This window comes from Emys orbicularis, chromosome 23 (genome assembly GCF_028017835.1).
Source record: "Emys orbicularis isolate rEmyOrb1 chromosome 23, rEmyOrb1.hap1, whole genome shotgun sequence".
Lineage (NCBI taxonomy): Eukaryota > Metazoa > Chordata > Testudines > Emydidae > Emys > Emys orbicularis.
This window is the reverse complement of record NC_088705.1, coordinates 11061483-11077545: the sequence shown is the minus strand read 5'-3', so window position 1 is coordinate 11077545 and position 16063 is coordinate 11061483. Positions and strand designations below refer to the sequence as shown.

Here is a 16063-nt window from a genome sequence, read left to right as displayed (position 1 = left end):
GGCCCCGCCCGGACATATGTTCGGTGGGGGCCACGTTCTTTGTTGCTACGGCCCTGCTGGCCCCGCATCTCGTAGCAAGCAGGAGAGCAGGGCCATTTGCTGAGGGACGGCTGCCGCCCTGCCCATCGCGCCCATGTGACCCCCCCCCCCCCAGCGCTGGCTGGCGAAGGAGGTGCCCACGCTGCTGCCTTGGCAGGAGAGAGAGGAGGCTGCTGCAGCAGGACAGTGGGGCTTTGCTGGTGAAACTAAGGGGACTGCAGGGGCCTCGGCCTCCCCCCCCCCCCCACTGTGACTGTAAACTCCAGCAATAAACAGCCTCCCAGCTGTGCCCCCGGCTCCCTCCTCATTTGAGCAGAATGGGGGGAGGGGGCAGCACCTGTCTGCAAAGGGAAAATGAAGCCAGGTTCCTCCCAGCCTGGGTGGCGGCGGGGCAAGCTGTGGGCCCGGCAGCTTCTTGGAGCCCTGTCCCACCTCAGCCCAGGCTGGCATCCTCCTCCGTCCCCAAGGAGGCAGCGCCCCCCTCGGGCTGTCTGAATCCTGCTCCCCCACCCGCCAGCAGCCCCCTACCCCCCTCTTGTCCTGCACTGGGGGCGAGGGGGGGGGGCAGAAAGTGGCAGTGAGCCCCTCCCGGCCTGCTCACACCAGCAGCAGCCGAAAGCACCAGCCAGGTGAGCATAGATCTCCCGCAGCCCGGCGGCTCGCCCAGGCCCGCGTGGCTGCAGCGGGGTTTATTTTCTGTACAGTCACACAAGGAAAGCCCTGGCAGCTCGGTTCCACTGTAGCCAATATGTCCAGGCCCAGCCATTCCCAGCCGGGGCAGCTGGGCTCCCAGTCCCCCTGAAGCAGGGGCCGGGGCAGGCGTTCAGAGCCAGCACCGGCGCGAGGGGCTAAGTCCGGGGGGTGAGGTTCGTCCGGAGGGGCAGCAGCGCTTCTACCCACTGGCGGGGCTCCGCCAGCAGGCTCTCCCAGACCTGCCGCTCCTCCTCGGTGGAGTCCATCCACGCGACCGGGAGCCCGTAGCTACTTCCTGTGTGAGGACAAAGCGGCACTGTCAGCAGCTGGGCCCCAGTGGGGATGCTGGGGTCTCTCCCACACAGCCCACCCTCCAGCTGTCCCTGCCCTAGGGCACCAGGGGACGGCCTCTCTGTATCAGCCCACAGCCCCCTTCCATGGGTCAGGTATAGACCAAGCTGGAACTGCCTGGGCTGAGAGCTCTAGCCCCTGCCCTAAGGGCAGATACAGCCCCAAGCATCCACCCCGGCAACATGCCTGGCCCTGTGTGCCCACAGCAGCGGCCAGCAGCGGAATCGAGTCGAACAGGGAGCATGGGCACAGCCTAGGCACATCGCCGAGGTGATGAAAGTGCTGGGAGGGGGTGAGGGAAGCAGCAGTGGCTGTCGCTCTGGGATAGCCTCTGGGGAGGGGTGCCAGTCGCCCCAGCTGTACCATGTGCACCATAGGGCAGGGGTGCCCATGCCAGTACAGCCTAACCCACCCCTCCACAGGCCCCCTGCAGATGCCTCCCTCCCCTGGCACGCAGGACACACCGGCCCCCTGCAGACACCTCCCTCCCCTGGCACGCAGGACCCACCGGCCCCCTGCAGACATCTCCCTCCCCTGGCACGCAGGACCCACCGGCCCCCTGCAGACACCTCCCTCCCCTGGCACGCAGGACCCACCGGCCCCCTGCAGACACCTCCCTCCCCTGGCACGCAGGACCCACCGGCCCCCTGCAGACATCTCCCTCCCCTGGCACGCAGGACCCACCGGCCCCCTGCAGACACCTCCCTCCCCTGGCACGCAGGACCCACCGGCCCCCTGCAGACACCTCCCTCCCCTGGCACGCAGGACCCACCGGCCCCCTGCAGACATCTCCCTCCCCTGGCACGCAGGACCCACCGGCCCCCTGCAGACACCTCCCTCCCCTGGCACGCAGGACCCACCGGCCCCCTGCAGACATCTCCCTCCCCTGGCACGCAGGACCCACCGGCCCCCTGCAGACATCTCCCTCCCCTGGCACGCAGGACCCACCGGCCCCCTGCAGACACCTCCCTCCCCTGGCACGCAGGACCCACCGGCCCCCTGCAGACATCTCCCTCCCCTGGCACGCAGGACCCACCGGCCCCCTGCAGACACCTCCCTCCCCTGGCACGCAGGACCCACCGGCCCCACAGGGGCTCCATGCCCAGGAATGCGCCTCGCGTGGCAGCACTGGCCAGGCGCCCGCTCACCTGTGCCCAGGCTCAGCCGGATGCCGCCCAGCTGCTGCTTGGAGAAGGTCTCGTGCTCCCAGACAGTGAACTCGGTGCAGGCCTCGCTCAGGTCCTTGGCCTGGAAGCCGTCGTACACCATGGTGTGGTTGAACATGGGGCTCAGGCTCCGCTTCACCACCCGCGTCTTCTGGCAGCTCGTCTTGCTGTCGTCGGGCAGGACGTAGCTGGGGGGGAAGCGCAGCTTGAGGGGGGAGCCCAGCGCACGGGGCCGCAACCAGGCAGGAGGGGCTGCAGGGTTGTTCCCCTGCACACGAGCCCAGGGCGTGGGGGTGCAGGAAGAACGCACCAGTGGCCTCGGAGTTGGTGGGAAGGTTGCGGCTGCTGCTGCTGCTCGGGCCTGTGAACTGCTGAGGCCAGGAGAAGGGGTGGCTGAGAGGTGGGGCGGGGGGGGGCGGCAGCAGAGGGGCAGAAGACCCATACTCCTGTCCCACAGTCTCTGCAGCAGGGAGCCTGGGCTCTGCCACCCTGGCACCACCCTGAGCCCAACTGCAGCGTGGCATGGTTACCGGGCACCCCATACCTCCAGCCCTGCCCCCCACCATGGGCCCAGAGCTGCTGCCTGCAGCCCCCCACCCTTACCACTGAACGAAGGAGTCCACGGTGCCGCTCCGCATGGGCATGAGACTCTGCGCTGCCTTCACCCAGATGTGCAGCTCCCCAGTGGGAGGGAGCCCAGCCCCTGGAAGAGAGGCGACGGCACAGTGAGGGAGGGGGGCAAGGACGTGTGCAAGGGGGGGGGGAAGCAGGGGCATGCCCCCCCAATAACGGGGGGACACAGAACTCCTCTGGGGTCAGGGCTGGTAGAGCGAGCTCCTCCAGCGATGGGGGAGGGGAGAGAACCAGCTACCGTGGCCGTGGGGGGAGAGCCATCTCCTCTGGCCCTGGGACTGTGGGGGGAGATCCAGCTCCTCCAGCTGGTGTGGGGGAAGGCAGCTCCCTGGCTGGGGCAGGGGGAGGGCAGATCCTCCGGGAGGGGTGGGGGGGTGGCAGCGCCTCCGGTCGTGGGGTGGCACAGAAAGTGCCCCTCCAAAAGCAGCCCCATTTTTAGTCCTGTGCACGGCCCTGGAGGGTGGGGGGCACCTGGGCGCTGCATCTGCCCTGCCCCAGGGACGGGCCCTTTCCAGCCAGGGCCACCAGCCACCTACCCGTGCAGAGCTGTGACTCCCAGCGCAGGGGGTGAACATGGCTCTCGCTCGGGGCTGGGCCCAGTAAGTAGGAGCGAGGGCCCCGGTCGTCACTGGGGTCTCAGCTCCCACCCCTGAGCCCCTACAGCTGGGGGGGGGCACTAGCCTGAGGTCGGTGCGGGCGAGGGGCAGGCCCGGGCTCACCTTCAGTGCCCGCAGGGATAAACTTTAGCGCGAAGAGCAGCTTGCCCCTGCTGCCGAGAACGTCGGGCAAGACCCGCAGCTGAGGGGGAAGGAGCAGACGCAATGTTAGCAGGAGAGGCCTGGGACTGAGAACCGCAAGACCCGGGGGCGAAGACGTGCAACAGGGAAAGACAGTGGGCAGCGCCAGTTCGGGGGGTGGGGGGGGTGTCTTAATTAAAGCTCATCCGGCTTGGGCCCCATCAAGGCTCCTGGGGGCTGGCAGTTGGTGGGCTCGCTCGGCAGGTCACACGCGAATTCCTGGGCCAGAGCGAGGGCACTGCCCGCGGCTGGAGCCGGCCGGCCGTGGCGGGGGGAGGACAGTGGAGATGATGGGGCAAAGGCGAATCCGGTGCCTGCTGGCCGTCCCTCACCCTGGGCTGCAGGTTGAACCACACTGGGCCCGTGTTGCTCCAGTCCCAGGAGCTGAGCTCGACCTCGACCTCCCCCATGAAGAGGTTTCGCCCCAAGGCGTCGTGGTGCCAGACGGACAGGTTCAGGATCCGGCCCGGCAGCTCCGCCTGCTCGATCTTGTACTGCAGCACGACGGCGAGAGAGAAGATGCTGGGAACAGCGGGGCCTAGTGGGCAGTGCTCAGGGGCAACCCAGCCCTACGCTGCAGCACCCCCCACCCTGCCCCCCAGTGCTGAGTGGATTCCCTTGGGGTGGGGGGGGAATGTACCCCCACCCCTGCTTCCCAGGCCAGCGCTCAGCCCCATGCAGTCCATGGACGCTTCACTGTCCAAAGGACCAAGCCTCCAGCAGCTACTGGGGGCCAGACCCCGACCCCTTCCTAAGAGCAACCCCCTCTTCCCCAGCCCCCCCTGCCCCCTGCACTGTCCTCCCCTCAGTGCCCCATAGCCAGAGAGCCAGCGTCACTAAGAACGGCGAGGCCAGTGGCTCCTGGCCAAGCCCCTCCACTTTCCCCTGGGGGCAGGGGGAAGGGCCCATGCCCCACGCCGTGCCCCAGTCGCAGCCCTCACCCCCCTGCCCCGCTTACCTTGAGGGTCTCGTTGAAGATGGGGTCCAGGCTCCGCTTCTTGACAGCCGTTTTGCGCTTGCCGTGGTTGGATTTGTCCGGCAGGAGGTAGCTCTTGACATACCTGAGAGCCGGGGAGAGGGAGGCACACGCTGACCCAGAGCGCCTGGGGAGGGGGGACGGGGGGACACGCTGCCCCAGGATGCCTGGGGAGGGGAGGAGGGGCAAACGCTGACCCAGGGCACCCGGGGAGAGGGGGGCGGTGCACGCTGCCCCAGGGTGCCCGGGGGGGGAGGGGGACACACGCTGACCCAGGGCGCCCAGGGAGGCGGGGGAGGGCACCCAGGGCGGTGTGTACCGGTTCCGTCCCAGTGGAGCTCTGTCGGTTAGGGGCTGGCTCCTTGCTCCCAATACAGTTATCCTGGGGCAGCCCCTCATGTGGACGCAGGTATAGGAGTCAAACGGTGCCTACAGCAGGGCAGCGTCCACCTCCTCTCTCTAGGGCCAGCTGCACTGCTCTGTGGGGTCTTTACACCCATATAACGGTGTCCAGACCGCTTTACACCGCTTTCCCCGGCCCAGCAGAGTTAACTTGGGGGGGGGGGGGGTGCTGGCTAGTAGCCGTCTGGGCCGATGGCTTTCTACAGCTCTCATTTCACCCAGCAGGGACATGCAGCCACCTCTCGGCGGCAGCCAGGCAGCTGTTTAACAGCGCCCAGTGCAAGCTGCTAGGCCAGGAGGGGGAGGGGAATCCCTGTGAACACCTGAAAGTGTGGGAGGGGCGGGGGGGCGGAGGTATGTTACCTTTCACTCCACAGGCAGCCCAGGGCCTGCTGCCCCCTCCCTGAGTCACTGGCCTGCCGGCACCTTGTCAGATCCCATGGCTCCTGTAGCCTCAGCTCCCCTAAGCCATGTGGGGCAGATGGGCGGAGCCCCACCCACAGCCGGGCTGCTCAGGCCTGAAGCAGGCTGGGGCAGCGCCAGAGCGAGGCGAGGGTTAAGGGCTCTGGGGCCAGGGCGGGCAGCTGGCCCTAATCGGTGCCTGGGGGGCCCCAGGCCTGCAGGGGAGGCTGGGGGCAGAGCAAAGAATCAGGGAGTCCCGCTCCTGCGGGGAGATCTAAGGCCACCTGGGTGGGTCCCGGCTGTGGCTCCTCTGTGGGGGGCACGGAGGGGGGGGTCCCCCAGGGGCAGGGCTGTCTGGACAGGGCACGCTGACCCACAGGGGCCATGGTGCAGTGGGGCTGGGGGAAGGGCGGAAAGCCCCTGTGACCGTGCCCTCGGTCTGGGCATTGGCAGGGCCGTCTGAGCCCAGGCACATCGGGACGGGCGGGCCGAGCCCGGGGGGGCTCCCCCTTCCCCCCCATGGCACTCACGGGTCCGATCTCTGCTTCTTGGCCTCAGCCAGGTCCCGGCACTGGATGACCCGGATCTGCAGCTCCTTCTTCTTGGCCTCGTACTGCAGGGCGAACTGGATGCAGCCGCGCACCTCCACGTTCCCCACGTCGCTGTCGCTGTACAGGCTCATCATGCTGCCGCTCAGCTGCAGGCAGGGATGGGGGGGCGGTCAGAGCAGGGGGGGCAGGGAGGGCCCCCCCCCCCACAGGCAGAGAAGGAGGAATGCGAGTGGAGACAGGAGGAGAGACGCAGCGGGGCGCCCAAGCTGGGACCACGTTAACGGCCCCTTGAAACACACGGCAAAATCCTGCATCACCTGATGGGGATGCTGCCTTAAAATCCCCCCGCCACAGAGCCCGAGGGGGCCAAGAGCTGAGCCCACTCCTGACCTACCAGCTGCCGTGACCCTTGCATGGCCAAGGGACTATCAAATGGCCCAGCAAAGGCCCTGGCATACACCTCAGTAGGTTTCAGAGTACACAGCGGTCCAGTACTCATCCATCCTGCTCCAACTGCCAACCAATGACTGGGCCACAACAGCTCTCCATCCAACCCTCTTCCCCAATTGCCAACAGCTTTCCACCCCAGCCTACCCCCCGGCCCTCGTCCCCACCCCCGGCCCATACCGTGGACGAGCTGAGGCTGGATACAGAGGAGCTCATCAGTTTATTCACGGGGTCCGCGCTGTTGCTCTTTGGGGGTGACCTGGCACTGGCTTCCTGGCCGTTCTGAAAGGCCCCGTTACTCTGGGGAACACAAAGCAAACCAGCCTCGAGTGAGACGTGAGACGGACACGCCCCTCGCCCCCACCAGCCCCAACCCTCGCGGGACCAGCCGATCCCAGGGACCAGGGCCAAGACAGAGCAATGGCCCAGCCAGTGCAGCCTCCCGCCTCCGACACTGCCCCGTGCTGGCCGTTTCAGTAGCCCATGTGCACGCGGAGCAGGGGCCGACTGGGGAGAGGGGCCTGCTTGACCCAGCCCGCAGGCCAAGAGCTGTGTCACTGCAGGGCCGGTTCTTGTTTGGAGCTCTTTGCCTGAACGGGTTGCAGCGCAGACATGCCCACATGGCAGGTGTATTACCCCTGTATCCAACCAGCTTCTCCCCGTTTCACCGACAGGGCCATGGCGGGGGCCCGGCCGGAAGCTAAGACCAGCTGGCTGGCCTGGTTAGTGTGCGGGGTTTGTAGGGGAACCGGTCTGAGAGGTCTGGCACATGCGGGAGATCGGGTGTCCCAGCGGCTGAAGTGAAACTTGTCACCTGAGACTGGGGGGGGGGTCTCCAGGGTAACTCACTCAACACCAAGAACAATGGCCAGCCCTGACAATGGCCTGTGTTGGACTGTCTGGCCCAGGTGCTGGTGTTACAGAGACAAAAGAACCCCAAGAAAAGTCTCTGACTAGGGGACCCCGAGGGTAAGAGACAAGGGGCTGTAACACTGATACGAGACAAAGAAAGAGCAAGAGTTGGGCTCCGTTAGCAAGGAGCCGTTCGATATACTCAGGACAGGTGGCTCCCGGCGTTTAGGCCTGGCCGAGCGCTGCACGGATTGACACCTTATCGGCCAGGACAGGACCTGGCTCTGAAGTCCAGGTTCTAGCCCGTGTGTTATGTTTTCCTTTTACCTGTAACCTTGTGTTTCTCAACCCCAAGACCTGCGTGTCTTTGACGCTGACGCCCTCAGAAACGTCAGGCATAGGCGCCGACTCCGTGGGTGCTCCGGGGCTGGAGCAGCCGTGGGGAAAATTTGGTGGGTGCTCAGCTCCCCGCCCAGCTCACCTCGCCTCCGCTCCGCCTCCTCCCCTGAGCGCGCTGCCGGATCCTGCTTCTCCCCCCTCCCTCCCAGCGCTTGCCGCCGCAAAACAACTGATTTGCGTGGCAAACCTGGGAGCGAGGGGGGACGAGGGGGAACACAGCGCGCTTGGGGGAGGAAACGGGGCCGGGGCGGGGATTTGGAGAGGGGACCAATAGGGGCAGGGAGGGGGCGGAGATGGGGCGGGGCCGAGACGCAAGCACCCACCGGCACCCAATGGGGCAGGGAGGGGGCGGAGTCGGGCCATGGGCGCGAGCACCCACCTGTGCCAACAAAAATTGGCGCCTGTGGCTCTAGACACGCTAAATGCCTTGTGCGAAGGAGAGCGCTGAATGAAGCAAAAGCTGTGAACTGGGGTGCACGGTTTCCCCGGAGGCCGCGGATCGGGGTACCCCGTGGGTGTGCAGAAGACAAGGGCGCAGGGGGGATAAAGTGCCAGCCTGCACAGGGCGAGCCCAGAGTGGAGCACCGGTGGGCACAGCTGTAAGCAGGTGGTGGTGATTCACCTCCAACATCTCAGGTAGCCCCGAAAAGTGTCACACACATCCCTGCACAGGGACCGATGCAGCATCCCGCCCCCCAGTACGGCACAGGGACATCTGCAGCTCACCCCCCACAGCAGCCAGCCCCACAGGTTGTTGTATGAGCGGCATTTAAAATCAGTGTTTTGAAGCCATTTGATGTTGATGTAATGCTCTCGTGTGGGTGAGGCCAGCCCGCTCTGCACCAATCAGCTAGAGCAAGTAGTTGTAGGACACCTGGGTTTTTTCACTGCCCCAGTGATGTGATGGGGAGAATATGTGGGGAGGACCCCAGGAATGAGGGACCCAGTCAGGAAGTGAGGTGGGTGGCGGTGGGGAGCAGGGATTGGGGCATGAGGATTCCTGTACTGGGGTTTGGCCCAGGGCCAGCCCCGAGTACCTTCCTACCTGTCCTGTGACGAGGCTGTCTGGGGACGGATCAGTCTTTGCTTCTTCTTCCGCTGCATTCAGCGGGTAGAACGGGTTGGTGCTCTCTGCGTTAACAAAGTGGAGGCGTTCGGGTTGGTCTGCGGGACACGACGTCAGAATACCCCGGGGCACACAGCCCGGGGCCGGATACCCCGGGGCACGCAGGCTGCACACGGGGGGGCGCCGGGCCAGGATACACCAGAGCACGCAGCCCGCATGCTGGGGGGAGGGGCGCCAGGCCGGATACCCCGGGGCACGCAGCCTGCACGCGGGGGGCGCCGGGCCGGATATCCCAGGGCACGCAGCCCGCATGCGGGGGGGGGGGCAGGCTGGGATACCCTGGGGTACGCAGCCTGCACGCGTGGGGGCGCCGGGCCAGGATACCCCAGAGCACGCAGCCCGCATGCGGGGGGGGGGGGCGCCAGGCCGGATACCCCGGGGCACGCAGCCTGCACGCGGGGGGCGCCGGGCCAGATACCCCGGGGCACGCAGCCCGCACGTGGGGCTTCCTTCCAGAGACTCAGCCCTCGCTGCTGGGCTTAGAAGCGTGAAGTCAGCGAGAGGAACAGACGTGTGAGTGGGGTTGGTGTGGGGGATGGGGATCCAAAAGCGGAGCCAAGCCCTAGTTAAGCAGGTATAGGGTCCTTCTCCCCACCTTCCGTACTGCACGGGGACCCCACAGCATCCATTGCCCCAGACAATCGCAACAGGCCGCAGGGACATTTACCTGCCTTGCCCTCCAGCTCCTGCTTGCTAGACTGGCTTGTGTTCTCCTACAGAGACAAGAGAGCTGGTTAAAGAGCCAGGCCAACTCCACTTATACAGGCTCTTTGGGGAAACACATTCTACATTTTAATTGGGCTGATCTGCATATGCAAATCACATTAATTACTATCCAAGATCTTCAGACTGTGATGTCTCAGAACTAGGAAATTCACCAAGTAACAATGACAGTAGCAAAAACCAACACACACACACACACACACACACACACACGGCACTTTCAATATAATAATTTGTATATTCAAAACAGCTGCTTTGTAATTTAAATCTGCAGACTGAGGAAGGTTTGCTCTGGAGGTGGAGTTTACACTCTTCAAAGCAGTGGTCCCCAAACTTTTCATGGTCGCGCCCAAGCCCCCCTTATCCTTGTCCACATACACACACACCCGAGAGCCAGGGCCAGGAGTGGGGCCGTAGCTTGCGGGGTAGGGGGCGCGGACGGGGTAAGGGGGCTGGGGCCACAGCTGGGGTCAGGTCTGGGGCCAGGAGCAGAGCTGTGGCCGGGCCAGGGTCTGGGGCCCAGGCTGGGGGCAGGGCTGGGCCTGGGCCCGGAGTGTGGTTTGGTGGCACTCCATCCCCGCCCCCCTTGGGGGTTGCCCTTGGCCCCCCCCCACACCCCCGAACAATCCTCCGCACCCCACAGTTTGGGGACCACCTCTGCTTTAAAGGATTTTAGTTGGAATTTTAGTGCTATTTCTAATGTCGCGAGTTTCATCACAGTAAATACACTGACCCATTGCACTGGCCACAGAGGGACCCAAACCGGGATCCCCGAACTCTGGGAAAGCTCCGATCCGGATCCGCATCTGAGCCCAGCTCTACTATTAACCCTTCGGGGTCACCCCCTGACTGGAAGAATTAATTGTGCGTCCTGGGACTGAGGTCTACTTGATGAACTTCAAAGACCACTGGAATGTCTACACTGGATCAGCTCAATGTCTTTCCCCACTCACTGCCTTTGGGAGCGGTGGGAGAGGAACCAAGGAAATTCAGTGCAAAACCCCTTGATCCTGCAAAGATAATGGAGACTCGCTAAGGACTGAAAGTGTTTGAAAGGGGCAAGTCCAGGCCCATCCCGCCAGTAACGGTAACTCCAGCGGGTTGGAGGCCTGGAGCCATTTCTGAGCCCGCTTGTCCGGTTCAATGTGCAGCGTCGTGTGTTACTTCCCTGCCGCCAGGCACACAGGCAGCCCGGCTTTTGCATTTCCCAGCCTCTTGCGACTGTAACCGGGCAGCCCCAGCGTCAGCGCTTCGGCATTTAATACAGAACGAAAGCCCAGACGCGGCCCCGGGCTGCCACCCTGCTGGTGAGCACCTGACTAGACAAGGCCGGGGGCAGGAATTCCTGTCAGGACACCTCTAACTCGCCCATGTCACCAGACCCATAAGAACGGCCCTACTGGGTCAGACCAAAGGTCCATCTAGCCCAGTGTCCTGTCTTCCGACAGTGGCCAATGCCAGGTGCCCCAGAGGGAATGAACAGACCAGGGAATCATCGAGTGATCCATCCCCTGTTGCCCAACTGACCTGAGTCTCCATGGGCTGGGGGAGCTGATGAACAGCCTCTTGGGGAAGCCTGCGAGAGGAGAAAACGATTAGTCTTTCTGGACAATTCTCCAGGCTACGAAGATGTCTGGCTTCCTCCCCCAAGGAGCGTGTGCACCGCCCTGCTCTTCATAGACCCTTCTTCCAAAGGGGGGGCCCCTCCGGCTGGGGCTGTCCGTCCGTCTCTCCCCGCCCCCATTCGCTGGCTTCCCACTTATTTATCTCCCCCTCCGTTTCTGCTTCTTTCCCGCATCAGCCCAGCTGTCTGTTTCAACCTCCCTCCTGTCTGCCCCATCCATTTCTCCCTGTCCCTCGCCCCGTCCCCCATGGAAGGAAACAGCCAGCTTTACAGGCAGGGAGGATGCAAGCAGCAGCAGGTCCCTCACTAACCCTGCTTCCAGCCGGAGATTCTCCTTCACCCACAAAACCCTCCCTATGTCCCACTAATGAGCCCCTTCCACGCGCCTCTCCCGGAGCCTGAGTCACCGCCTGCAGCCGTTCCCGCTCGCTGCTCTCATCACGCACACAGCTAAAGGGTGCATGGCCTCAGGAAACTGACGCCCACAGATGCACACTCCTTCCCTTCGCACAACTGGAAAGAGGCGTGCACACACACACACCCCCACACACGCACCCACCCACCCACCCACCCACATACACACAGCTCCTCCTCTCTCCGCTTTGGGCCTCTAAGCCAAAAAGCTTCTCACCTGTCCTCACCATCCGGCACCTCAAACGGGCCCTCCTCCTCGGACGCTGGCTCACTGATCACCTCCAGGTCCCCCACGCTGGCACTGCGCTTCGGATCCCGCTCACCTGCTCACAGGGATCATGGAAATCTAAAGGGACTGAAGCAACCTCTCCCGCTCCCTGTCCCGTCCCAGCGTCGGATTCCCGGCTCCCTGAAATCGGGGCATCATGGGCACGACGTCCCCATGGGACAAAGCTGGGTCCTACCCCAGCCTCTCTGCAAGCTGCAGCCACTAGATGGCGACAGCGCCACACTAGAGCAGGCGGGCACCTCTCCTCCATCGGGCACTGAGATCCCAGCTAGGGCACCGGTCCCAGCGGCCAGACCCTGGCCCAGCTCTTACCTTTGGGTTTCTTCTTCCTGCGGATGGAGGCCCGGACGAGATCAGAACCAAAGTGATTGTGCCGGTGCCGCTTGGAGCGGACATCACAGAACCAGTCCCCGGTCAGGATCTTCAGCTGGTTGGGATCAGAAACGGACTCGCGCAGTTTGCTGGGGGCGAGGAGAGGGGGGATGTTTGAGCCACTTCCTGGAAACATACTCGTCCCATCACAGCACCAGGGAGGGACGAGCAACCACAGTCCACTGCTGGTGTCCCGCCTGCTTCAGATAAGCAGTTGGGCTTCCATTTCCCTGAACCCCTCTGCAAACACGTTAGCTGCCCACGGCCAGCCCCAGGCTCTCCCCCAAGGTCCAACCCGGCCAGCCAACACGCCCCGCAGGGGAATGGAGCAAACTGCCACAGGGGGATCAGGCAACAGAGTCTGAGCAGCTTTAAGAAACACGGCAAAGGAAAACCTTTCTGCTTCGCAAAAGCCTTTCCATGGTAAGAATGACACCCAGCACTGGCACCCGCTTCTAAACCCTGTACCCCAAAGCTTATCCCCTGCACCCCACTGCTGGCACCCCCTGTGCCCCAAACCCCAACACTGATCCCCTCTCTGCCCTAAACCCTGACACTGACACCCCTGCAGCCCAAAGCTGATCCCCCTGCACCCCAATGCTGGCACCCCCTGTGCCCCAAACCCCAATGCTGATCCCCTGTACCCCAACACTGATCCCCTCTCTGCCCTAAACCCTGACACTGACACCCCTGCAGCCCAAAGCTGATCCCCCTGCACCCCACTGCTGGCACCCCCTGTGCTCCAAACCCCAATGCTGATCCCCTGTACCCCAACACTGATCCCCTCTCTGCCCTAAACCCTGACACTGACACCCCTGCAGCCCAAAGCTGATCCCCCTGCACCCCACTGCTGGCACCCCCTGTGCCCCAAACCCCAATGCTGATCCCCTGTACCCCAACACTGATCCCCTCTCTGCCCTAAACCCTGACACTGACACCCCTGCAGCCCAAAGCTGATCCCCCTGCACTCCAATGCTGGCACCCCCTGTACCCCAAACTCCAATGCTGATCCCCCATACCCCAGTGTTGATCCCCCTGCACCCCAATGCTGGCACCTCCTGTATCCCAAACCTCAATGCTGATCTCCCTGCACCCCAATGCTGGCACCTCCTGTACCCCAAACCCCAATGCTGATCCCCTGCACCCCAACACAGATCCCCCTGCACCCCAACACTGATCCCCTCTCTGCCCTAAACCCTGACACCCCTGCAGCCCAAAGCTGATCCCCCTATACTCCAATGCTTATCCCCTGTACCCCAAACCCCAATGCTGATCCCCTGCACCCCAACACAGATCCCCCTGCACCCCAACACTGATCCCCTCTCTGCCCTAAACCCTGACACCCCTGCAGCCCAAAGCTGATCCCCCTATACTCCAATGCTTATCCCCCTGTACCCCAAACTCCAATGCTGATCTCCCTGTACCCCAACACTGGCAACCCCCTGGACTCCAAACACCAATGCAGATCCCCTGCACCCGAATGCTGATGCTCCTGAACCCCAAACCCCAATGCTGACCCTCCGGTGCCCAAAACCATGACACTGATCGCTCTGCACCCCACGGCTGACACCCCCGTACCCCAAAACCCTACCACCAAACAACAAAACAAAACCCTCCCAGAAAATTAATCTTAAAAAACCAAACTAACAATCCTCCCGCAAGCGGAGTTTTTACCCTGTAGAGAGAGGAGAGCCAGAGTCGCCATGAAATCCACTAGGGACTTCTACGCCATTGATTTTACGTGCTCAGACGCCAAGGTGATAGGCAGCAGGATAAAACCTTAAGATAGCCAAACCCTGTCTACACTAGGGCTGCGTCCATCGACGGGTACAAGGAGTCTTTTGAAAGACGTGTTCCCTGAGCCCAGCGTGGACCAGGCACTTGCAGTTTTAACGGGTGTTTGCTGGTCCAGGTGAACCCTAAAAATGAACCTTTGAGCCTCGTGAGGACGCAGCCAAGATGCCAAGCGGAGGGGCCGAGAAGATGCTAGTGAATAGGCCGTGATCCGTGGCTCCTTCTCCCAGCGAGGAAACGGGCACAACTGCCCCCCCTCGCTGCAGAGAGAGGTGGGTCCTTGCAGCCAGCGGCCAGCTCAGTGCAAAATCTGAGCGGCACCGGGGGGCTGTAGATTTGACCTCCGCGGAGCTATCTGAGGTTAATCCCAGGTGTTGCCCTTGATTTGGGAGGCAGAATGGCCTAATGGATAGATCACCAGCCTGGATTTAGCAGACCTGGGTGCTATTCCGGGCTCTGCTGCTGAGTGGCCGTGGGCCCCTCTCCGTGCCTCGGTTTCCCCATCTCTACAAAGGGGGATAACGATGCTGATGGCCTTTGTAAATGGCTTTCGGGTATTATTATTTGACACACCAAGGTAAAGACCCCCGGTGCGTTGGGGCCCCAGGGACACAAGCAGGCTTATGTCTCCATGTACAAACCCATCTTTCCGCCGCGAGGACCCAGCGCTAACCCACCCGGCTCAACGGCTGGGTGGCCGCTCGGCTTCCCGCTGGCTTGGCTCGAGCTTCAGTGAACCGGGGACCAGTTTAAGCTCCAAAGAATAAAAGCCTCCCACTGGGGGCCTGCCCCAGTTGAACTAACCCACTACAGATGCGTGCACGGACCAGGCGTGCACCCCACAGCATCTCCTGGGCTCACCTGATGCGTCCCTCCTCCAGCACCCTGAGCCGCGAGTCCCTACTCAGCACCTCCACAATAGCCTCCTGCTCTTCCTCCGTCAAGAAGCTCAGGTCCAGCAGCGCGTCCGTGTCTATGTCCTGGGCCATGGTGCCCAGGGAGCAGACTGGTACTGCCCAGGGCAGAGCAGCGCTTCCCCGGCGGGGCTCTCTTCCCGACACACAGCGAGTCCAGGAACCAGCCCCGAGGTCCCTCTGTCCCAGGCGCCTTCACCCCGTCACTGCCCACCGCAGAACCAGGGCGATGACGGGCAGCCGTCCGCTAGAGCCATTCTGTCACTCTGCCAGGGCCCAAAAGTAGCGCGGGGCGCCCAGCGCAGGGGCGGGGAAGCAGGCAACAGCCCTCAGCTCCGGTCCGCCCCACTCCGTGGGCCTGCCAGCAGGTCACGCGCCATCTCGACCACCTGCGGAGACAAGGCCAGAAGAGCTGAGGACAACCCCAGATCCCCTCTTGATGCAGGAGCGTGCGGGGAAGGAAAGGGCCTGGGGCCCAGCCACCACCTCCCGAACGGGGCTCGGCTTCTGAGGGACCCTGGAGGCAGAAGCGGGCAAACCCGGCAGTCAGACACGCTCAGTGCGCGTCTCCCATGCACCCATGGCTGGGGTGGGCACGTGCTAACTCCCACAGCCGGCTAACACCATCCTCCTTTCGCTCGGCTGGAGCTGCAGGGTGTGTCTGCGGCCTCCGGCTCAGGTACAGACCCTGGTGTCCCTGCCCCCAGCATTGCTCAGCTGCAGCTTCTCCCTTGCCCCCGCCCCAGCACACGGCCCCCCATCTCCCGTCCACTAAATGAGTCTCCAGGACCCGCTGCTGGCGGCAGGTCGATAACCATGTAGGAGCCCTTGATGGTCTCGTGGCAGCATGCCAGGCGATGCCAATCAGTAACCCCTCCCCCCGCCCCTCCCCCCGCAGGGAAAGCGAGGCACGAGTTGCCCAGGCAGCGCCAGCACTGGGATTAGGGTGACCAGATGTCCCGATTTTATAGGGTCAGTCCCGATTTTTGGGTCTTTTTCTTATATAGGCTCCTATTACCCCCCACCCCCTGTCCCGATTTTTCACACTTGCTGTCTGGTCACCCCAGCTGGGCTCAGCCCACAGACGCTGGGGACTCCC

At 63.4% G+C, this 16063-nt stretch overlaps 1 protein-coding gene across 1 annotated transcript; it reads right to left on the bottom strand.

Moving 5' to 3' along the window:
* Window positions 1-747: 747 nt before the first annotated feature.
* SYTL1 (synaptotagmin like 1) lies at window positions 748-15039 on the bottom strand. Its single transcript, XM_065421773.1, has 14 exons — window positions 14912-15039; window positions 12197-12345; window positions 11813-11918; window positions 11085-11133; window positions 9502-9547; window positions 8754-8839; window positions 6638-6757; window positions 5990-6156; window positions 4638-4740; window positions 4012-4173; window positions 3602-3680; window positions 2853-2952; window positions 2232-2437; window positions 748-1027 (listed from the first exon to the last, which is right to left on the bottom strand). Exons 1-14 carry the CDS (start codon window positions 15037-15039, stop codon window positions 888-890), a joined length of 1641 nt encoding a protein of 546 aa, XP_065277845.1. The 3' UTR covers window positions 748-887.
* Window positions 15040-16063: the final 1024 nt, after the last annotated feature.